We start from the raw sequence: 25,500 nt of genomic DNA, 5'->3' as shown, positions 1-25,500 counted from the left end.
CTACTTAAAAAGATCAGATCATTTAAGAAGGGAGATAATAAAGAAAAAAGGGCGTGCTCGACCTCGGACTATCCAAATAAAAAAAAAACACATAAAAAGAGTGATTTTCACAGCCAGAAAGAGCGCTCAAGTGACACATTGAAACATAGAGAGATGTAGGGGCGGGCAAGGGGGGGGGGTACACTGGACATTCCATCATCTAACACAACATGAAGGAGGTGAAAACACGAACTGACCTTAGCCATGTCTACAAGTGTGCTCTGATTCTCAGTCAACTTTCTTTGGTCCATCTTAACTCTCCTTAGGCTGCAGAAGAAACAAATAAAGCGTTCACATGATTGGCTTAGACACGTCTTAGAAACGTCTTAGAAACGTCTTATAAACTTCTTTGTCCTCGCTATTAACAAAATCAAAAAGTCATCACCCTTCATCTAAAAAATATATAGCGAGCATTCTAATCTAAAAATAAATATAGCGAACTTTCTAATCTAAAAATAAATATAGCGAGCATTCTAATCTAAAAATAAATATAGCGAACTTTCTAATCTAAAAATAAATATAGCGAACTTTCTAATCTAAAAATAAATATAGCGAACTTTCTAATCTAAAAATAAATATAGCGAACTTTCTAATCTAAAAATAAAAATAGCGAACTTTCTAATCTAAAAATAAATATAGCGAACTTTCTAATCTAAAAATAAATATAGCGAGCATTCTAATCTAAAAATAAATATAGCGAACTTTCTAATCTAAAAATAAATATAGCGAGCATTCTAATCTAAAAATAAATATAGCGAACTTTCTAATCTAAAAATAAATATAGCGAGCTTTCTAATCTAAAAATAAATATAGCGAACTTTCTAATCTAAAAATAAATATAGCGAACTTTCTAATCGAAAAATAAATATAGCGAGCATTCTAATCTAAAAATAAATATAGCGAACTTTCTAATCTAAAAATAAATATAGCGAACTTTCTAATCGAGCCAAATCTAGATGCACGTGATATCACACTATGAACGTTTTCAAGGACAGTATAATATCCTTCAGTTAACCAATTGCGACCTGGAGAGCACTCAGCTCTGGTGGAGACCACAGTTGGCACACCTCTGTGGAGACCATAGTTAGTCCACCTCTTGTGGAGACCACAGTTGGTTCACCTCTGTGGAGACCACAGTTAGTCCACCTCTTGTGGAGGCCATTTGTAAAATTTCAAAGTGCCTCTAAACATGATGGCTTCTATGACAGCAGTGTTAAAAATGCTCCGATTGTTATCTACCCTTCATTAGTTTTAAGGGCAAAGTAATCGCTCTTAAAAAAAAAAAACAACACTTTTTTTTTTAAATGTTACTCGTTTTTAAAATGGAAAATCTTTGGTGTAAAAGAATAAATCAAGATTTGATAATCAATATTTCCTTTTTGGCTAGAGAAAAAGTTACAGTGAATCCATTCAATGTGGTTCTTCGAACACTGAGCTTTGTCCTGTTCGATATTCTGGTTGTTTTCATGTGTGGTATCGCACTGAAACACGTCACGTCACGTTTTGTCTCACGGATAGAAAGTTTTATTTAGCCAAAATGATAGGTCTCGAGCCGCGTGTTTCCGTGTTTTTGTGATCCTCTTCCGTTTCGTCTAGTAGTCTCTACGTTCTCTGTCATTTTGTAATCTGAGCATCCGACAAAACGCGTATTTACCCGGACGCAGACTCTTAGAGTAGACTGACTTTATGTGTAAGTAAAAAGGGTTAATGTAGATCTAACGTGTATAAAGTGTATTTTTCCCTTGATTGTTGCATTCATTGCACTGTCTGAACAGTTCACATGCACTCTCTAACAAGAGATATATATTGTTTACAAATGACATTTACGATACTTAAAGCCAAGGGTTTTATTTCCAAGGGAAGTTCCTATCTATAGTTATCGTAAGGAATTTCTCTACAGAATACTGCAGAAGTAAATGTAAACAAAACAAGTCTATGAACTATTTTGGTTTATTGTCCTGTGGTTTGCTTGGCGTTCTTCTTCTTCTTCTTGAAACTATCAGGTAGAGTTGAGCCTTCCACTCTTGGAACTCTTGGCCAGCCAAAGCGATGAAGAGCTCCCTCCCACTGTTCTGTCTGGCGGGGGTCAGACTCGGCCGCGTACACTGGGACCGTTTTACTTAGGTCCCATGAAAGTGAAGCTTCCCCTTTCAGACCTTGTGATCTATGGGGCAGATGATGTAAAGGTCATCTGTGGCCCAAGGTTAACGGAGTGTCATGTGGCCAGCACAACGACCAATCGCCTTCATTTTCCCCAACTAATGTCAGGTTCCCATTAGAGATGAGTGGACTCATTGGTGCCTTACAGATTTTGAAATTAAAAATCCCCAATCTTCACGAGGATTCAAACCCGGACCCCCGGTTCAGAAACCAAGCGCTTTACCACACAGCCACCGCTCCTCCTAATCTACATGATACTAAAAAAAAGTGCCCTAAAGTTAGCACGCCTTGTTTCTATCATTTCGACCGAACCCTCCAAAAAACGTCGCTCGACTTCAAACCATGGTCCAAAGAAGTAAAGCTTAGCCTTCGGCTAGTTCGCCTTCGTTGGCTACATTAATCATAATCTCACACCAAAAAGAATCATGCAGCCATCCATGTTAATTAATGGACTAGCCTCGGGGCTGGGCTTCAAACATTAAGTGGACCAGTCTGGCTCCACTGACCATGGTTTTGAAAGCCATTACCACATATGATGTGTCTGTGTGTGAGAGAGATAGTTTGTGTGTGTGTGTAAAAATCTGCGAATACATTAATAACAAAGGAGCAGAAAAAATGTATCTCCCCTGGGAAGCGATCTGTTTGGTTGGGACATGGATATCATGGCTGGCCTCCAGGCACCGATTAAGCGAAGAAATGGGTTGGGGAAAAATAAGAGAGGATGGAGCTATATAATGATGTATTTTTTATTTTGAATCACGAGATAAGTGTTCCATTATCTTACAAGCGAACACATACACTTTTAGAAAGATTGTCAAGAATTATCCAAGAATATTAGGCGTGAAACAAGAGATGAAATTAAAGGTAGAAAGACTCAACTACTAAGATCTCAATTATTTATTTTAAGCTAAGTAAAATCAAGGTCGGTGTGGTATATTATCAATGTTCAGCACAATTACACGTGAACGCATCTATTTATCAAGTTTCAAAACAGGTGTTGCCTAAATGCATTTTTTAAATTAAAAATATTTCGCAAATTGCTTACAAGGTCTTTTCTTAGGGATTTCTTTGTTTTTCTGATTTCTAGAAGAGAAGTTGAACAAGTTTTATGTGATAGCATTAGGACATTTCCCCTTATTGACTAAGTAAACCTGGGATTCACCTGTGAATGGCTTGCAAGAATTTCCTTTGGTGTGACCTGACCTTGCTGACGTTGACCTTCTTGACCAGCTTTGTATACCTGTAGATCAACCAGGTCTCTCTCAGGACATTGGCTGCTGCGTTTTTTAACTGAAGGAGGAGATAGAATTAAACAGATAGTGATCACCAGGTATTTATTAAATCAGTGGTTCCCAAACTGTGTTCCTATGTTCCGCGAGGCCTGAATAGATGTTCCGTGTAAATACTCGAATAATTAACTAGTGGGCCGACACGTACATTAATCTTTCTAAAAAAATAAGAAAAATGTTCAGCTAAATATTCAGAATGTGCGAAGTGTTCCGTTAAGGAAAACGTTTGGGAACCACTGGATTAAACAAATAGTTGTTATATATCATCTAAAGAAAAACACTTCGACCACATGAGAGCTCACACAGGTGCTCAATACATCTGGTGCTAAAACATTCGTTTGTGATGAACAAGATTTCTTTCCGTAGAAGGGAAACATTTTATTTTTTGTCCTCTTCTTAATGGGTCTCTTGCATTCCTATTTTATTAGTTCTTTACCTTAACAGTTGTTATTCCTGTGTAATAATAATAATAACAATAATAATAATAATAATAATAATAATCTTTATTATCCAAATGGAAATCGGTCTTACAATTTGTGCATTAAACCAAACAAACCCAAAATATACATTCACACCAGACTCACTCATAATTTACATGTGAAAAGTTGATATCAGATCGTTAAATTTTATTGAGTGATTTGATGGCCAGAGGGACAAAAGAGTTTTTGTGTCTGTATTAGTAATCGGTGTCTTAGATATCTCTTTTTTGTGGTAAAATAACAAAATCCTGACCCAAAAGGTGATTTGTTCTTCTAGAACTTTTTTAGCTTATGAATCTTTTTATCAAACAGATACAAAATTGGGGATTGCTTTTTGCCAATGACTTTACCAAACCCCTAATTCCAGCTAGTTTTGACATAGCTTATATTAACTCACACTGTCTAAGACTAAGACTGCTTGATCCTTACGGAAATTTGCTGTGATTACAAGGACTCTTTTCTCATATAAAGAACAAAAAAAAAAAAAAAAGAAAAAAGTCTGTCTTGGTGAAAACTTGTACACGTTATGTCTGCCCCTTCTGATACTCAGATCAAGTTGAAACTTTGTCGATGACAACATAGGAATCAGTTAAAAAAACAAACAAAGAAACACTTAGTAAATCAATTAATCGTAATTTTCTTTTTCTATATAGAAAATGTATTGCGCCAAAGGGAGATAAGCCTCGTTAGAGAATTAAGTCATTGGAATTCCGACTCTGGAGCTTAACTTTTTTTTTTTTTAAAGTAGTTTTTGAAAAGCCAGAATGGAAACCTTTTCCCAGAAATCCTCCCCCTCCCCACCAAACCAAAGTGATTGGACCCAAACTCACCGAGAATACTTTAAGCATGGACGTTGCGCTAAACAAAAATAATTAATACAAATATTTACAATCGTACACATTTATTATTGTTAGTCTAGATCTATTTAAAATAACACTTTTGATGGATTCAAAATAATTTATGCCATTTCACTCAACTTAAACTTCGATTCGAAAAAAGTATTTTCTATACTTTACTTGTTTGGATCGGGATTACACAACTCTAAAAAAGACTTATTTCTTTAATCTATTAACTATGTGACTTAAGTAATGTCTCAAATTTTAAAGTGAAGTGCATATTGAAATTAATAAACAGATGATATTAGAAGTATCACAATCCTCGTTGACTATAAGTATATCATCCAGTCGACAGCTCTGATATTTCATCAGTAAAGACTTTCGCTCCGCCAACGATGGGGAAAACAAGCTGACGTGGCCAACGTAGCGAGTTTTTGTGGCCAACCCTGTCTCAGAAGTTCAACGAGAAACTCGCATGATGGGAAAAAAAAACAACTCGATCCTTCCTCCTAATGTAATGTCAAGATTTAATAGACAGTTTGTTTTCACACGTTTCCATGGAAACACACACACACACACACACACACACACAGAGAGATGACAAGGAAAACTTAGAAGAGATCTAATTAGACAAAAAAATCGATTTTTTTTCCACCTTAAGATATTTATTAATATTTATAAAGATTTATGGTAGTATAAGAGTTTTAAATAAAGAGAGTCAGTTACAAAAGAAATGAAATCCATCTGTCGGAGCTGATTACATTACATAGAAACAGCGCTGCAATGGCTTGAGGTTAGGTTAGTGGACAGGAGTGACCTACCCTTTTGGTCAGCTGTGTGTCCATCATAAAATAATGCACATGTTTCTCAGCCCTGCTTAGTTCCAGCTTCCTTGCGATGACCGCAACCACAAGAGCAGTACAACCCGAGCCCTGCAAGTGGAGAACCAAGCAAAAAACATTGTTGCATCAATATTTGTAACCAATATAAACAAATAATTATTATTCCCTCTTTCTCTCCTAACTGACGATACCATCGTTGATTTGAACTCATTAAATTAAATTAATGTTTTGATTTTATAAACTTTACTTTAGTCTTATTTTAAAAGTGCATGCAGTCCCCTTTAACTCTTTACCAACTAAAACATTTTCTGATAACAAACGAAAAGGTTTTTTAGAGCTTAATTAAAAAAGAGTAGTGAAATACTGCTCAGCAATAGGAGTTTGAGTTTTGAGTGTTTTTGGCACATCGGCACACTTAAGGCCATGTCGTGCCCGTCAGCACTATTCGATAACCACAATGGCTGACCCCTATGACGCCACTGCCTGTAGGTCTATACACGTCTACGTTTAGCCATGCCAAGTGTTTCTTTGTAAGTCTAGCTACTTTAGTTCAGCCGCTATTGTGCTGTCTTTTTGTCCCAATATCTGTTAGACTGTAATGTTTAGAATTTAGATTTAAAAAACAAAAACACCTAAAAATCGCTTTTCATTATCCGATTCACCATCGCTTGAAATAGACGCAACGGCTACTTTTGGTCTTCACTGCAACGAACTTTGGTTTGAAATTAATATGAAAACTTTTGTACATAACCAAACATTGCTTTTAAAGTAATAATAAAATGTCGAGATGTTATATAAATTTTGCATCGTGCTGAAAACATATGCACAAACGTACAACCAATTTTTTAACAAGATTTACAAGACAGTTCGTGTTAATCCACAAACTTCATCGTTATGCAATCCTCACATTGTGTCTGACGTAATGCGCCAAAGCGAATGACCCACAAGGGCCGCCTTCGAGTTAATACACTTTTATTAACTTATTGTTGTTTTTTTTTGTTTTGTTTTGGCGTTAAATATTTTAATCTAAGCTATTTCGAAACTAACCCTTTTCACTCGTAACCAAATTATGTCGTCTGCTGCAGTTTTTCGGGACATCACAGTGAGGTCGTGACACACCAAGTTATTAGTCAAGTCCAGAAGTCCAGTTCAGAGTTATGTCAGACCAGACTGTGTCGATGTCCAGACTAAACAAACACGGGCCAGTACTATGGGACACTTTGTGAGTCCGACTAAACGGAGGGAAGAATGCAGTACGGCACTGACACAATCAAATCATTCACTACAGTCACGTGACAACCACGTGATCGTGTAACCCTATTAGCGGAAGCAGCAAGGCAGCCATAATTATTTCCATAGCCTCTCACGAGAGATGAGATGAATGTAGGGAAGGAGAAGGAAATAGATGTAGGTCCAGTTTGTAAAAGATAAATACTATTTATTAATGTTTATGTTTTGTAAATTTTCAATTGGATTGGAATATTTAACGTATTCTAAAATATTTCTCTTAATTAGATACCACATCTCAAAGTATACGTAATATAATATATTTCAAATATATATTCTATATAACACAAAATTAATTATATACTACTAATTGATTAATTGATTGATTTATTGTTTTTTTTAAATTGATTAGTGTATTGTCTTGGACAATGAATAATTGTGCACAATTTCAACTTGATCCGCGAATAGGAAAAGGGAGAGAACAAGTGTAAAACAATCCACACAGACAGACAGAAAGACAGACAGACGGAGAAAGTTAATATACGCTTTTTAAAAATAGAGAGTACAGATTCACTAATCATCACGATCTGTCTGATTTCTTTTGTCCATGTAGTTTGTAATCTTGGAATTTTCCTAACTTTTCATCCACACATAGGTCAGCTTTGTGAAAGTCTCTATTTGTATCTGCGCAGATTAGGCCAGATCCGATCATACCTATCAACGTAGTCAACTACCAAGCCGTGCTAGCGGGTATACCCGATCACAACAAAATCGCAAAGCTGCTGCTAATTCAGAACAACGCTGCACGAATAGTTCTGCTCAAAACAAGACGCGATTCTCCTATCGCTCTCCCTTGCGTACACTCCACACGCTTCCTATGAATGCAAGAATCCACTACAAGGTGGCCGCAGTTGGTCATCAGGGCATCTACAACAACAACAAAAAATGCTCTGGTACCTTGGGGAATTGATCTAAGAGCCTTGCGCTCCGTGGATCAACGGTTCTTGTTGTGCCACCTTTTTCCCTCAAAATTTACGATTTGTGGGCTATTTGTGTGCATGGACCAAAGGATTGAAACTCGCTCTCCATTGAGCTCAGGCTTACAACATGCTTCACTACTTTCGATAAGAACATTAAAAACTATATGTTCAAAACCTTTGTTAAAGATTTGGCTTATCATTTTAACTCTCAGGTATTTGTTTGTTATGTTATCGTAGCGTATAGAGCCTAAATTATGTTTGTTAACAGCGCTTTATAAATTCAATTATTATCATTATGATAATAAAACATTCACTACCGACATAGATTAACTATATAATCAACACTTACCAAGAGATCCTTCTAATAAGGAACCTTCTGAGAGCTAAGCTTTAATCCAAGCCTCAATCAAAGTGTCCCACAGAGTCTCACACTAAAAAAAGTTTGAAACTAACAATAACTATAAAACCTTCTATTTTCATTAGCACTTCCCTGGTACAGTGGTTAGTGCATTGTCTTGAGGAGGCTGAGCAGGCTTTGGCCCTTAAAGTCGCATTCACGTTATTCACCTTTTTAAAATAAATAAGTGCATTTAGAAGATACGGTACCCCCTACTTTCTCCCCCACCTTTTCCCCAACTGTTCAAGCCAAGTGATAGGATCAAAGCGTATTGATAAAGCTAAAAGCATTAAATAGCGCTAAACAAAAACAATCGGTAAAAATATTTGTAATCGCACAGATTTAATATTGTATTATAGATCATGGGTGAGTAAATTACGGCCCGCGGGCCACATGCGGCCCGCCGAGGTGTTGTATGCGGCCCGCCGATACCTACAGAAATCAGGTGTGTCCGCAGTATATAGATATAAAAATGCAAATGGTAGAAAAAAAAATATCTATATAAATTATTGAAACTGTCTAATTATAAAAAGTTTCAAGTAAACGAAGATCTTATTGGCTATACATCAATACACTCAATTCAAGACACAAATTCTGAGTGTTGGAACAAGATGGCAAGTGTAAAAACTGATGGAGCTCGATCTTTGACTGAGAAAAATAAACTTGAAACAGGAAAGTTTGCACAAAGCTGCATATAATTTCAACATTAAATTACATAATACAAAGCAGAATAAATTATTATATCTAGGCAGACTAACCACAGGTAGCTCTGTTTTATGAATAAATAATCCAATGTATCCGCTAGATTAGCATAGGCAAGGCAAATGAGAAGAATATAAAATCTCAAGGATGAAAGTGTTATGTTACTTAAAGGACATTGACTGTGACTTTGTTACCAATATTTCTAATGAAGAGTGGAAGACAACATTTCATGTTCTCTACAAGCTATACTTCAATTAATTGTTTACATATGAAATGTAAATGCATGTTAAATCTTTTCAAAGAAGGCATTCCCATTTCTACAGGCAAGCAAAAAAAAGTTTTTTGTCATTTTCCTTTGCTGAAAGGTGAAACTATCTTTAGTGAAATGATGAAAAGTACAACACTTATTAAAAGAAGCCGATTCAGCTCCAGAGGACATAACTCAAAGCAAAGAGAAGTTCCAGTCAGCGCTACCATTGGAGCTTTATTGGTGCCAGAAGCTGTATTTCCACACTTAAAAAAACTTTGCTGCTGTTCACATTATTTGGGTACCCATACATCTGTTGTTCTTCTTCGTTCTCATTTTACATGTTAAATGGTTCAGATCAGTAATGCTATATCTGAGATGAACTGCGTAGTGGTTTCCAGATCAAGCAGTTCTCCGAATAGTCTTTGGAGAGTCTTGTTCGGGTCCCTTGATTTAGTATGCACCACTGAAGGACATGGTCAGCATTCTCTGGTAATACTCCACAAGGGCAGGCTTCGCTCGTCCCGACATTTAACTTCCGGAACATAAATTGTCTCATTCAGTGAGCAAGCATTTTTTGTGGAAACTAAACAAGTATAATCACTGGTCAATGTTAACTGACTGTAATTTGACAGCAGTCACACACAGGGGTAACAACTAGTAAGCTAGTTTCAAAGTCAAGAAACATTATGCACGAGTGTAAGAAGTAATATACTGCACAATAAGTACGACTGTATATTTGTGGGGATATTGTGATATAAAAAGACAACAACAATTTATCGTAATACAGTGTATATATGAATTCAATGATATTCTACACAGCAAGCTAATCTTTTATATATATATGCGGCCCACCGTTCCCAAACTTTTTAAAATACGGCCCTCGATACAAAAATGTTGCCCACCCCTGGTCTAGATCTATCACAAATTTAATTGCATGACTGATCTGTTTTGTAAAATGTTTTACATAATTCGGATGTTCCTTCAGAGTTGAAGATAGTTTACTTCCTAGTCCAAACCTCCCGCAGGACGACGGGGGATGGGAGCGGGCAGTGTTTGAACCCTCTACCGTCGATAAATCCGAACGACAGTCCAGCGCGCAAACCGCACGACCAGGCAGCCATCTAAACTAATTGATACAACTACGCTAAACATGCCATGGCACAATTTGGAATTAATTATTTGTTAAATAGAAAGGGAAAGTTTTGACTTGCAGACAATGACGCGACTAGTAAAAACAAAGCTAGGTTTTGAGGAAGAATCTGTGGCATTTTACGTCTCGAGAGACGATCTTTTCCCTTTGAGGAAGAATAGCGACATGTAAACAGACTACTCTTGGTGGCTTTTAGAGAGTAAGTTTAAAGACGCAGAGATTCAGCTTGACGACATTCGACAGTTCCCTTCATTTATTATTAAACTTCTTGTTCGACATTCACTATCAGCGTCGACAAAATTTTTGTCTGTTTTTTCTTGATTTCGCTATTTGAGAGTTACCTCCGTTTGACTTATCTGCACAAGACAGTGTGAAAGCGCCTAACAAATTTTTTTTTTTTTTTTTTAAGCATTTTATTTATGTTTTCTTGTGTTTTTTTTTTACCGTTGTGACTAATACCCGTATAACCAAAACAGACAGTACTTAGTTCCAACAAATACGAACATATTTCTTTCATAATCATCTGACATTTATTTCCAATGCAATAATGAATAAACATTGTATCTTAACTGAACACGTGACCAGCCAACCCAACGAATGGTTAAGTGTATGATCCTAAACAACCTGGGCTCGTGTCCGTATCGGAGGTAGAAACATAACGCCTAGTATCTCATATTCATGAAACATACAGTTAAAGAAGATCGCTGAAAGCAGAACGAACCCAAATGTCAATGTAACAAATATATACAGCGATCTGTTTGCTGAGACATCTGATCAAGTTCCTACTGCAGGCCTGTGTGGCCAATGTCAATAGAACCAAATTTCTGACATTTGATGTTTTTTTTCATAACTATTTTCATTTTATTTATCTGGAGTCTACATTCAATGTTAGAAAATAACAGATTCAGGAGAGAGAGAGAGAGAGAGAGAGAGATAGAGAGAGAGAGAGAGAGAAATGTAATGTTTATACTGATATCCATCCGTTTTGGCTTAAAATAAAGGCGACAGAAAATGGAAAAAAAAGGGGGGGGGCGGGCCAAACAAAAGAGAGAGAGAGAAGGGGGGTGGGTAATATAAGTATGAATGGAAAGTAGAAAATAATTATGACAATATAACAAGATGGAGCAAGAGAGAGACAGAGGGAGAGAGAAAGAGAGACAGAGAGGGAGAGAAAGAGAGAGTAAAAGAGAAAGTCGAAGAGAGAGAGAGAGAGAGAGAGAGAGTTAATGCATTTGCCATTTGCTGAAAGATCAAATATGTTATTTGTTATCACAGCTCAGAGAGTTAATGATCCCCAGATTTTTTCAAGCAAGAGGAAAAAAACCCAGGAAAAAAAAACCACAGAAATAGTTTAAACATTGCATGTCTTCGCTTGTTAACTCTTTCAAGCTGTCAAGTTAACAAAAATGAAACAAAATGAAGAAACACGATTTTGAGAGTGTCTAATCATTATTTACACAGTTTCATCTCACAGAAAAATAAAAAAAATTAAATTAAAAAGAATTTATAAAAGGCACAAGGAAGTGGGGCAGTGGTGGTATCAAGGTTACACAAATGCTATTAAAAAAAAAGTTTTAAACTTTCAGGAAAGCACCTGTCTGGCGTAATGATGAGGTCAGTTTCTTTGCGTGCCTTTGTCAACAAAATAATAAGTAACATAGAATAATAACCTTATAAAATCTTTTTTCTTTTCAGGCTAAACAAATCGGCTAAAAAGAAAACGATGAACTAATTAATGTCAAGGACGCTAAACTTAACTTCAAAATTGCAAACTGATAGAAAAAAACAACAACAGAAAAGTTTACAAACATTTTATTTCGAGGTTCTAAAATGTGCACTGAAATAATCATGTAACTTTTTAAAAAACAAAACTTATCATCACTTAATTTATTTTATACACCTGATGCACCAAACAGCTTCCCGCCAACAATGAAACTCTCCGCTACCCGACATGCATCTCGATCAGGTTTTCATTACATTCAAATGTGGGAATGTTGGCCACAATGGTAAAAACACTAATCTAAAGGCCTATCATTAGAATATTAGAAAGTGTAGTAGATCTATACATTCGTTCAATCAGGATTCTTTCTCCGGGAGAAAGCAATGAGGAATGGGGCCGGGGTAAAAATGTTCCATTGTTGTCTTTTTTTAAATCTAACATTCATTAGTTATTAAAAGAACAACAACCGCTTTTAAGTCTAACATTCATTAGTTATTAAAAGAACAACCGCTCTAAAAGCCGTATGCGGCACTATCGTCTCATCTTTTAAAAATTATTTTTAATGTTTTTTTTTATTGCTATCAAATGTAAAAAAATAAAAACAATGTGCAGATTAATGTGATGTAGCCAAGTTTCTGTTCCTCCAAATCTTAGAGTTAAAACAAACAAAAATATTTTTTTTTAAATACTTTAAAAAACAACAACAAAGATTATCTATGGGAAAGGACCGAATAATCACTGCCATATATTTCAATATTGCAAGGTTTAACTTCTATCTCTATTTAAAAAAGTATTAATTACTACTAATTGATTAACTAATAGTTTTCTTTTAAATTGATTCAGGTATTGTCATCGACTATGGATAATTGTGCGAAATTTGAACTTGATCCGAGAATGGGAAAGGCGAGAAAAAAAGAGCACACTATTTTTACCAGACAGACAGACGGACAGACAGACGGAGTGAGTTTATAGAGGCTTTGGAATGATATCTCCGTACACTGCTACAGAAAGAACAGCTGAGAATCTTATAGTTTAAACACTTTTAAAGGCACCTTTAAATGCTCAAAAATAATTGTTAGATCTAATACAAGACTAAATGCGTTCCTTTTTTTTTATGGTCTTCTGTGTAGACATGTTTGGTTGAGATCTCGTAGTTGATGTTGACCATCTGGTCGAAGCCAACGCTCAGAACATTGAAACATTAAAGCTTTATAGCAACGCCATGTTGGTTTTAAATGTTTGTGTTTTTTTTTTTTATTACCGGTGTTTGCTAGAATCTTAGATGGCATCATCACAAATTCAAGATTTTGAGGTTTTTTTTTCTACACACAGCAGTTTACAGAGTTGTCGTTTGAAATACAAGATTTGGATTTTATTTTCTTCTTTAGCCGTTTATAAGACATGTACTTCAAATTATATCTCTGTAAAGTGCTAAAGAAAAAAAAAAGCCAAATCTTTTAATTAAAATTATAGTTTTTTTTCCCTTTGAAACAGTTTAAGAACAAATCATTAAAATGCATTTTTTTAAACTCATATGTAGCAGTTTAATGAGATATTTAAAACATAAGATAATCAGTTGTATTTTTTTTCTGTAGCAGTTTACAGTGATTTTACTTTTCGTTAAATTTATGTCGAATATTGCCTTGCTATCAAGAGATGGGACAATTAATTTGGGTTATGAGGAACTAAATTAAATCCAGGCCATTGGCGTAGATAGGGATTTACCATCATTTGGAGACCCGGGGTGATGGTTGACATCTTTGGGGACCCCAGCATTTTAACATTCGACATCAGATAATGGTCTAATAATTAATTTAGAAAAAAAAATTCGAAGTCATTTGGCAGCCCCACTCAAGTGAGGGGGGGGGGCCTGGGTGATATTCAAATTCTCCCACACCTCCACCTCCCCCCTAGCTGCGCCACGGATCCGTTATAAATTATTTGCGAACTTTTTATTTGGAACAAAATAAATTCCTAAAACCCCGCGAAGATTTAGTTCCTCTTTAAATTTTTTTATTTCGTTTCATTCTTCAATTCCAGTTTTATATCATTTCACATTTCTTGTAGACTGCAGTTAACCAACTGGAGTTCGCTCTTTTATCTTGCTAGCAAGATTCGTCTGCTTACGTTCGATTGTTAACCGCCCGGATGTGAACTTTCATTAGGTGTGAAAAGGGCGGGAGGCGAATGAGTACTGTTTAAAGAAACGCAGACGACACGAGTACATGTATTGTTTTTCGCGAGGTTTACCTGGTATTTTAGTCTGGTCATGGTAGCAGAACGATTGGTCCTTGCGGTTAGACTGATCAGGACTGTGTTAGTATTGACGAAGGAAATCGATTTCAGGAAGATACAGGGAGGGGGGAGGACAAGGCGGAAGAGCGAGTGAAAAAGGAGAGAGAAGGGGGAGGTGGTTAGATTACTAGAAGGATCATTAGTGAGGGAAGATAAAAGCGAGATTTTTTTTTTCCTTTTAGTAGAAAGAAGAAAGTCGGCCATTGAACTAAAAGATTGTTCAAACGAAACGCTACCATTAGGAAAGGGGGCATAATTTGGGACAAGCGGATATCTTGGAATAATTAGCCTCCCCTTTGCTTTAAAGAAAAAGCTTTTAAAGACACGACTCGGCTTACTCACTTAAGCGGCAAGATTAAGCCAAAATATATTACTTGGTCAATACATACATCAAATATAAAGCTTTGGAAAATATTACGCATCACAACAAAAATGTTACACACAAGAATATTCAGAAATCTTATTGCAAGATATGTTTGTGAAATACCGCAGCCTGGAGTTACATTGTTTCTGACAGTTTGTTTACAAAGAAAAGGACTTCAAACAAACTTGACGTAAACTAGAAATGAGTATTTAGATCTTTAATTTGTTTCGCAACTGCTTCAAAGGTTAAAAACGGAGTTGGTATTTTTAGATGTGAAAATGGGTAATATCGGAAGAGGTATATAGTCGTCTGCTAGTTTTGATAATTGTGTGATAGCCATAATAAAATTATAATCAAATGTATTAATAAGATAATCCATTTTAATCTTAGTTACAATTGGAAATACAGAATTCAGTTGACTACATTGGATATATTGCAAAACATGTTTATAAGCTTCAAGGAATATTTACTATTGATCAACACTACTAAATGTATTTGAATGCCGGAATATTTTGTATTTTCTTTATGTTTTCATGAGAGCAGAAGAACTGAAAGTGAGTTTTGGAAAATTGAAAAAAAAAAAAAAAAGAATTTGTAGTTAAATAAAGTGTAACAGCCTCGCCATTAATTAGTGGTTGTTACATAGCTGTCAGGTTTTTTTTAAAATTTAATTTTGTTATTTAAAGACTAGGTTCGGATTGGCTCTCTAGCAATCTTGATTTAAATATTAGCAATGTTTACTTAGATTAGCAATGTTTACTTAGATTAGCAATGTTTACTTAGATTAGCAATGTTTACTTAGATTAACAATGTTTACTTAGATTAGCAAAGTTCACTATTACATTCACTTAGTTTATTGCATAACCGATCCAGACTTATTGATACAATTACACTTAATATAAGCTTTTTTTTTTTTTTTTTAAATGTATTTTTTTTTAGTTATTCTTGTTAAAAAATCAAAAAACAAGTAATCTTCAGAGTTAGAATCCTGTTTTAAAATCGCAACTTATATAAGAATTCAAACTGGGCAATTCAGGTCGTTAAGTAGCTGAGCATTGTGGGACTTGATCATCCTGTGCCGCAGGACCAGAGAGTAAAAGAGGATATGTGTAGGTACTTACCATCACCCCAACGGATATGGCGATACCACGCCCGCAGTAAGTGTTGGGCACAATGTCACCATAACCTATAGACAAGAACGTGATGGCAATCATCCACATTGAGTTTAGGATGTTTGCGTGTTCGTCCTCATGATGCCTGTCAGAGAACACAAATAATAACAGCATTAGTTGTGGAGAGCCAAAGGCGAGGGAGAGAAAGGAAGGGAGGGAGAGAGAGAAAAGCAGAGAGAAAGGGAGGAAAAAGAAAGAAAGGTAGAGAAAGAGAGAGAAATGGAGAGGATTATAGGCAGATAGTGAAAGGGAGAGAGAAAGAATGAAAGAGAGGAGGAAGAAAGAAAGGGACCGAAAGAAAGAGAGAGAACAGAGAGAGAAATGGAGAGAAAGAGAATAGGAAGAGAGTGAGAGAGCGAAAGAAAAAGAGAGATAGAGAGATAAAGAAAGGGAGAGGAAGATAGGAGGAAGAGAGGAAGCGAGGGAAAAGGAGAGAGAAAGAAGGAGAGAGAGAGTGAAAAGGGTTAAAGGAAGAGGGTGAGGAGAGGAAGAGAGAGCGAGAGAGAGAGAAAGAGAACAAGAGAGGAAGAAGAGTTAAGTATTGACGTGTAGAGTGACCTCTTTAGTAGAACATAATATCTCAAAGCGAGTTGCAAAAGCAGCCAAAGTGAATAATAAATACTAATAACCACGATCAAGTTAATACCAGAGATTAACTAATAACAATAACATTAATAATATTTCAGCAAAATTATACGCAAATTACCCATGGTGCACAATTCAAGAGAATACGATGCATTAATTTATCATTAGCAATCTCTATCCAATCAATGCCAGACTCACAAATAATTCAGGATAGACAAGAATAATACTATCACGAGAAATAATTACTTTTATTATCAAGAAGTTAAAGCGTTTCGAGGAAATATTTACACAACCTTTCATAAATATCCGTGTAAATGATTACAAACTTAATTAGGGTGTTTCTTTTTACAAAACTTATACCAACTCCCTCTGTCTGTCTCTTTGTCTGTTTTTCTGGTAAAATGTTTGTACACGTTATTTCTCCCATTCCCAACCTGAGATCAATCTAAAATTTCGCACAATCAATTCAAAAAAATTGACCAATTAGTTAATTAACTATTGGTAATTAATTATTTCGTTTGGTATCTCGAACAAAGAAAAGAAATTGTATAACTATTTGTATAACTATTGTATAACTAACTAAAGTAACTATACATATCTTCCATGTTCATTAAGGTCTTCACTAGCAGAGTGGTTACCGTGTTGGCTTCAAAAGCCTGAGAAAGCGTACATGTGTCAATTAGTTTGGATCAATACAGCGTATATCCAGTACTACAAATTTTAGTAAAATATGAAAAAAAAAAATCTTGCGCAAGAAACGAGACACGCCTCTGGTTTGAATGAAAATAGTTCTTCCAGTTTTAGATTGAAAAAAAAATGCATCCTAGTTTATTTGTCCTAAATTTTCTTGTCTATCGTCTGCTTTCGCCTCTATCAATCATGCCCAGGGTGAGACACATACATTTTTGTTATTATGTAGCATGTCTACGATAAGAAATATCTCAACCGACTGCACCAACCCCCCACCTTTTAAAAAAAAATTCTTGCCCCTCCCCCTCCCCGCGCCCCACCATTCCATTTTGTTGCATCTCTTCTCCAAGAAATTGTTACGTCATGTCACGTGACGTGGGTAGAAGGGTTTCCTAGTTACGCGTCAAGTTCTCGACGACAGCAAAGTTATAAATGGGGGAGAGGTTCAAACGACTTTGTTTTTTATAAGTCGTCTGCGTCAAATGTTTGAGCCGATGTACGAAACAAATAAAAAAAGGAAATGGACTGAAACATTGAAGAGACGACAAAATGCTGTCGAAATATTGGCAATGGAAATCTCGAAAATTAATTTTTTAAAATCTAATCTAATATTCACTTTGGTTCTAGGTTTCATCTAAGTATCAGTGCTTTATGGTAGTAGCCTGCTTATCTTCATCTTCACCTATCCCATAGTCTTTTGGGCACTTGGGGCACCACACAGGATCTATTGACTTTCTTTCTCCATTCTTCTCTGTTTTTTGCCTTGGAAAGTATCCTGGAAAGTATCCTGGAAAGTATCCTGGAAAGTATCTTGGAAAGTATCCTGGAAAGTATCTTGGAAAGTATCCTGGAAAGTATCCTGGAAAGTATCCTGGAAAGTATCTTGGAAAGTATCCTGGAAAGTATCCTGGAAAGTATCTTGGAAAGTATCCTGGAAAGTATCCTGGAAAGTATCTTGGAAAGTATCCTGGAAAGCATCTCTTTCAACGACAGGTCCATTCTTTTATGTTGTCTTCCCATCGCTTTCTCTGTCTACCTATTCTTCTTCCTGGTACTTTTCCCTGAAGGAAGGTCTTTGCGAACCCTTAGGACCTTGTGATTTGGCCATAGAGTTTTAGTTTTTTTTTTGTTTTTTTTTTTTACAGTAGTTAGCAGGTCATCACGGGGTCCAGTTGCTGCTTATCTAACTACACTTTAATTTAGTTTCTCGATACTTTGTCTGGACCAGCTTTTCTGACGTTTTTTATTGTCTGTTTCTACAACATTGCATAGCCTGGAGAAAGGGAAACTTTTTATTGTAGAAGTTGTTAGAACATGACGTCGTAAGCCAGGCCTTCTTTTTTTTTTTTTTTTATTGTTTATAAGGATTTAATGTACACCCAGCTGAAAAAAAAAAGGTTAGTATTGAGGTATTAACAATCTTTGTTACTTTCGTTGAGAATGCAATTTCGCAATAGTTTTACTGACTTATCTTGTTGATAATTGCATAGCCCTATTGGTGTACCTCGGATACAGTGGGCTACAAAAATGAGAAATGAAACAGATTTTGAAAGGTGGAGAAATTACTACAAATGCATGAAAGTATTCTTAATTATTTAAATCACAAGCTTAGTCAATTTTCTCCTAATACAAAGATGTAATATAACGATTTATAAATAAACAGTAGCTTCTTAATCCCGTACAACTCATGGAACAAACTATCTGTTTACTTACGTTTATAGAAAAAAGATAGCGTGAAATGTTATTTTGAATGTAATTCATGAGTTATCTACCCTAGTAGCTTATTTTTAAGAAGTATATCGCTCTATTACATTTTTAAAAATATATATTTATACAAGCAAAATATAAAAATACTTTGAAAAAAAACACAGCACAATCAGTGCCATATATCTCAGAACTGCACATTTAATTAATTGCCACTAATTGGTTAATGGTTATTTTTTTTTATTGATTGTTTTCGACAATAACTAATTGTGGAAAATATCATTCGAGATTGGGAAGTAAATACAATAGCGTGTAAAATAATTAGAGCGTGACGGACAGACAGACAGACAGACATAATCAAAATCAAAGTAAAAAAAACAAAGCATTTTTAAAGACAAAGCTCGCCACGTCAACGCATGTTTTATTCCTAGATTGTGAGTTCATTTCCAAGCATCTACATTGATTGGGATTGTCAGAGACATAGGAAGGGCGCATGTCACTAACACTTCAAATATACGCCAGAGTCTAACAAATAAAATGAAACGAGTTGTCTCTAAAACATCTGCCCCATCTCTTGCCTGGCCTACACTCGAAGCGAAATAATTTTGTTAGGATTGTACTTTAGGAGTGCTGGGCCAGTGGCAGGCGGGACAGAGTCAGCAATGGCACCGCAGTTGTTTAAGCAAATGCCAGGGCCAAACAGTCTGGAGGGGTAATTAACCTGAATTTAAAAAAACAAACTATAACTTTGTTATAGTGCTCTAGTATATCAAGGATTCGTTTACGTAGGTTGGATCACAATTTATTTCACTTTCACTGCGTGGTATAAAAATGAATAATAATAATAAAATTTATAAAGCGCTGTTAACATAACATGCATAAACACGCGAATTAATAAGATTACAAATGGAGTTTGTGTTATCACACAAACTCAGAGGCGTTTCCCGTCGGGTCCCTATCGAATCCGCCTTTTGCAAGGAATATTCAAAAACCTGATTTTGTTTTGATTGTCCACAGTAATGTTTCAAAGATTCATTTGGCGTTGTTAAAAAATGTTTGTTTGTAAAACTGTTATATGTTTCAAATTTGCATAAGTTTTCAACAGATATGTCTTTATGCTCATCTTGAATGTAGTGGAGCATGTTGTTTGCTTAAACTCAATGGGTGACCCATGCACTGAAAAAACTTTTCAGGGTAAAACGCGAAAACTAGAAGTATTGTCCATAGACGTCAGGGCCCTCTGGGGGAAATATGGAATGACCAATATGCAAATGGCCTCTGCTATACAGTCCTCATTTGAACTCACCAAAAGTGTCTTAAGAACGCGGATGTCCTTCATGAGAACAGAATTATTGTGAATTATCAAAAAAAAATAGTTTTAAATGTTTTTGTTTTACAGGCCTTCTAATTTTGAAGCTACACCATAAAGCGTGGGTAACCAACGACTGACTAGTAGACATGGATTGTTGACGAGACAAAATAAGTCTTTTTTTTTACAAAGCTTATATCAACTCTGTCTGTCTGTCTGGTAAAAAGTTTTAACACATTTTTTGTCCTCATTTCTCATTTTCGGATCAAGTTCAAACTTTGGACAAGTATTTATTGTACTTGACATAACATGAATCAATAAAAAAAATTTAACCAATTAGATAATTAAATATTGGTGATTTATTATTTTGTTTAATATCGAAATAAGGGGAATAACTGCTAATCAACAGATTTTAATGTCCACTTATTTCGTTTTGTCACGTTTTTGTCCTACTTTTCAGTTTCGAAACAAGTTAAAATTGTGCATAATGTTTCGTAGTTGTGGCAATACAAGAATCAATCCAAAAATTTACAAATTAATTAATCGATTAGAACTAATTAAATTGTTTTATATAGCATATATTTTATATTGATTGTTTTTTTTTTTTAAACTTTAGACGGTGATTAGAAACAGTGAATATTTAATCATTCGGTAATACTGTATTCCGGTAATCTTACATCAGCAGCCCTACAAAACTGCCTGCTCTGCCAGTCTTATGAAGTGTGTGAGAGAGTTTCTGATCTAGTTATGAGAAAATGTGAGCGGATAGTTTTGGTTGTGTAGGCTGAAGGGGTTCTGATGAAATCTCGAGGTGGTCTGTCAAGTTAATAAATACTGGCGTGTAGCAATAAACTGGAGACAGAAAAGATCTGAGTATTTTTAGTGATTTATATCTGGTTTAAATTCTCATTTCGGTTGCGTTTCTGCCTACGTCTACTTTCGAGCTGAATCTAGTTTTTTTTTATAAAATAAAAAAGTCTGTTTATCCGAAGTTAAGAATGAAGTATTTAATAAACCTACATCGGTTTTAGTTTTACCAGCGGTTTGGAGCTACAAACCAACGACCAAGTATCAACACAAAGTAAGAGAACAGAATTATTTGAAACAAACAAAACAAAAAAAAAAAAAAAAGATCCTGCATGGAGATTTCTGCTGAATATCTTCGATTTTCATAAAAAAAAGTAGCCCCAGAATGATAAAGTTGTAGAGGTTAATCAAAGACGATCACAAGATTCTGTTTAATGCCGTCCAAAAATGTAACACTCTTAAAAGTCTCTCTTACATCAGTTTGAGAATGGCGAGGCACATTGGAGGGCAGCCAAGCTTCAGACGCAATCTTCCACAAACCACCAAAGCCCATTGCATCCAAAGCTTTAGTGAGATCAATAAAGTCTGCGTACAAGTCACTACAAGTCACTACAAGTCACTATAAGTCCCTAATTCTCTTTCTTTTTTTTTTAGATTCTACATCAATTCATTTTTTCATGAACCGACCAGTGCGTGGTTTTAAAGCTATTAATGGGATACATTATTCAATTTTCTGTTTTTCCAATTCAAGACAAAAAAAAAATATGATTTCACTATTTTCCTCCTACTGATTGTCTCATTCGGATTTGGCTTCGATTCTTTTCGATTCTAGGATGCGCTTGAATATTAAACATCATTTTTAGAGTTTAGGTTGATCAAAATATCCGGACGTATCCGGTAGCTAAAGTCAACTACATTTTCGAAATGGTAAAGTAAGGTGAACTATTCATGAAAACATTTTTTTTTCGAAAACATATTTTTTAAAAAGCAACTAAAAACGCCTTTTAAATAGATTGTAAACTACGATTTAATAAGTATAAGGCTGGTTGTAAACTACGATTTAATAAGTATAAGGCTGGTTGTAAACAAAGATTGAATAAGTATAAAGCTGGTTGTAAACCAAGATTGAATAAGTATAAGGCTGGTTGTAAACAAAGATTTAATAAATATAGGGCTAGTTGTAAACAAAGATTTAATAAGTATAAGGCTGGTTGTAAACCAAGATTGAATAAGTATAAAGTTGGTTGTAAACCAAGATTGAATAAGTATAAGGCTGGTTGTAAACCAATATTGAATAAGTATAAAGCTGGTTGTAAACCAATATTGAATAAGTATAAAGCTGGTTGTAAACAAGGATTGAATAAGTATAAGGCTGGTTGTAAACCAAGATTGAATAAGTATAAAGCTGGTTGTAAACCAAGATTGAATAAGTATAAGGCTGGTTGTAAACCAAGATTGAATAAGTATAAAGCTGGTTGTAAACCATGATCGAATAAGAATAAGGCTGGTTGTAAACCAAGATTGAATAAGTATAAGGCTGGTTGTAAACCAAGATTGAATAAGTATAAGGCTGGTTGTAAACCAAGATTGAATAAGTATAAGGCTGGTTGTAAACCAATATTGAATAAGTATAAAGCTGGTTGTAAACCAATATTGAATAAGTATAAAGCTGGTTGTAAACAAGGATTGAATAAGTATAAGGCTGGTTGTAAACCAAGATTGAATAAGTATAAAGCTGGTTGTAAACCAAGATTGAATAAGTATAAGGCTGGTTGTAAACCAAGATTGAATAAGTATAAGGCTGGTTGTAAACCAAGATTGAATAAGTATAAGGCTGGTTGTAAACCAAGATTGAATAAGTATAAAGCTGGTTGTAAACCAAGATTGAATAAATATAAAGCTGGTTGTAAACCAAGATTGAATAAGTATAAGGCTGGTTGTAAACCAAGATTGAATAAGTATAAAGCTGGTTGTAAACCAAGATTGAATAAGTATAAGGCTGGTTGTAAACCAAGATTGAATAAGTATAAGGCTGGTTGTAAACCAAGATTGAATAAGTATAAAGCTGGTTGTAAACCAAGATTGAATAAGTATAAGGCTGGTTGTAAACCAAGATTGAATAAGTATAAAGCTGGTTGTAAACCAAGATTGAATAAGTATAAAGCTGGTTGTAAACCAAGATTGAATAAGTATAAGGCTGGTTGTAAACCAAGATTGAATAAGTATAAAGCTGGTTGTAAACCAAGATTGAATAAGTATAAGGCTGGTTGTAAACCAAGATTGAATAAGTATAAAGCTGGTTGTAAACCAAGATTGAATAAGTATAAGGCTGGTTGTAAACCAAGATTGAATAAGTATAAGGCTGGTTGTGGACCAAGATCTAATAAGTATAATACTGGTATAATGTGTTGCCATGAAATAAGTGGAGCGAAACAAAGTCCCAGGTTTGGTTCACAGCGAAAAGAAAGCGAGTGTGTACGCAGCCTAAATATCTCTAGGCTCATTCACAGTAGTAACTAACGACAGTCCTACATATTATTGACATAAAGGCAAGGCTAGAAGTGTTTTGGTTTAACCTTGCAAAGATAACAAACAAACTATTTGACAAAACAAGTTGGGGTATAGATATAATGCACAGAGAATGAGTACACTCAACATGTGTGTGATAAGAAAGGGATTTCCTTAATGAATCAAATCAATAAATAAGAACAATCTGGTATAAACTTTGTCACATGTAAATTATGAGTGAGTCTGGTGTGAATGTACACTTTGGTTTCTTATAGTTATAATGTTTTTTGTTTGGTGTAATGCACAAATTGTAAGACAAATTTCCATACGGACAATAAAGATGATTATTATTATTATTATTATTATTATGATTCATTTCATACCAAACAAAAAAAAAAACATACAAGAAAATACTTAAAAAAACAAAGCTTACGAAGTATACTTGTATCATTTAGTTTGGATCAGTCATGTAATTACTTTGTAAAAGATCTAGACCAACAACAATAAATCTGCCCGATTAGAAATACTTTTACCAATCGCTTAACTTAGTGCTATTTCATGCTTTTAGATTTCTCAACACCCTATGATCTTCTGATTCTTATCAATTATCTGGAGAAGTTAGGAAAATGGGAGGGGGGGGGAGTAATAAAAAGATATCTGGGTGAATTTTACCGTAATCGGCTTTTAAGAGCATTTTTTTTAAAAAGGAGGAATGACCTGAATTCGAATTTATGGCTCACGGCTCCTCAAGCCGACATACTAACCACTCTTGTGTGAATGTTAAGGCGCGTGGTCGTTGTGCTGGCTCCACGAGCATGACGCCAACACTAGGCAACAGAACCATGTGCCAACAAACGAAAGTTTTTAAAGCGACATTCAAACACAAAAACTGCTCAAGTTCTCTACTTACACTTCACTAAAACCACTTCCTGTGTTCCCACCGCCATTTTGTCTATAATTAAGTTAATAAGTCAATTAGGCCCCAACTGGTTTTCAACGCAGGGGTGATATTTGCCATGCGTTTAGAGTTATCAAGAAATGTTTTCAAATGTTAATATTCTTACGATCGCTGGATGCACCTAAAACAAGATACTTTTTTTTTTAAAGGGGCGTTCACTAATACGCTACATTATATTTTACAATCTATAATGTATTCCCAAGGGCCATGACTCACGCAGCACTCAACTAACACCGATTCTCCCTCTTGCGGTGGATAAAACAAAATACGATAATTAGATCTAGATCTGTTTTTACTTACCTTCGGTCAGTAGCGGATCCAGAACTTTGAAGTAGGGGAGGGCGATTTTTTCCCAAACTACTAGAATTTTTAAAATAAAACAGTGTTTCTCAACGTTCGGATATAAAAAAAAAGCAGCCCTGTTGAGGCCTTTCTCTTGACAGATAGGGGTGTGTATAAGCTCCCCCAGTGGGGTCCGGGGCGAAGCCCCGACGCCAAAAGCGTTTTCTTGCATTCTTCACTACATTCTCCTGTCATCTACAGCTCATTATTTATCCTATTAAAAAAGGACCTTTTGAATAATGTTTTACTTGAAAAATATTCTAATATGAATTTACAGGCCCTTACTACGATGCAAATACAACCGATTTGTTCCTTGAAAAGGTAAGATATTCCAGATATTTAGATTAAGACTTTGACGATCGCCGCCGAAAATAAAATATTCGAAAAATAATATTTAAAAAAAAGTTTATTTGTATGTGATACATTTTGTTCAATTAGCATGTTTGTAACTTTGTTTTGTGACAGAACTATAATTCAAAATTGTAAACAAAAAATTTCCTTAGTGGGAGTAGAAATTAAGTGGGCCAATTAGATTTTACTCTAAATTTTTTGCATTTTTAGGATTCAAGCATAAATTGTTATAGTTATAGTCCCAAATTTATTTAACAAGAAAAATATCAGATTGAGTAAAGGTTTGAAAAAGGCGACTAGGAAAAGAATATTTGAGTTCAAATCTCATCTCAATTGTTACTCTT

At 35.1% G+C, this 25,500-nt stretch overlaps 1 protein-coding gene across 4 annotated transcripts in view; it reads right to left on the bottom strand.

Annotated features, from left to right (window-relative positions):
• The window catches only part of LOC106074407 (small conductance calcium-activated potassium channel protein-like), a 183,457-nt gene that overhangs the window by 52,903 nt on the left and 105,054 nt on the right, over positions 1 to 25,500 (bottom strand). For all 4 annotated transcript variants that reach the window (XM_056018164.1, XM_056018166.1, XM_056018165.1 and 1 more), the window contains 4 exons: positions 15,852 to 15,987; positions 5,625 to 5,735; positions 3,362 to 3,489; positions 237 to 306 (listed from right to left, as the gene is read on the bottom strand). In XM_056018164.1, coding sequence (XP_055874139.1) covers positions 237 to 306; positions 3,362 to 3,489; positions 5,625 to 5,735; positions 15,852 to 15,987 — 445 coding nt within the window. The remainder of the gene's footprint in view (positions 1 to 236; positions 307 to 3,361; positions 3,490 to 5,624; positions 5,736 to 15,851; positions 15,988 to 25,500) is intronic.

Source organism: Biomphalaria glabrata, chromosome 1, assembly GCF_947242115.1.
Source record: "Biomphalaria glabrata chromosome 1, xgBioGlab47.1, whole genome shotgun sequence".
NCBI lineage: Eukaryota > Metazoa > Mollusca > Gastropoda > Planorbidae > Biomphalaria > Biomphalaria glabrata.
The sequence above is the reverse complement of the archived record's forward strand: the minus strand, read 5'-3'. Positions and strand labels throughout refer to the sequence as shown.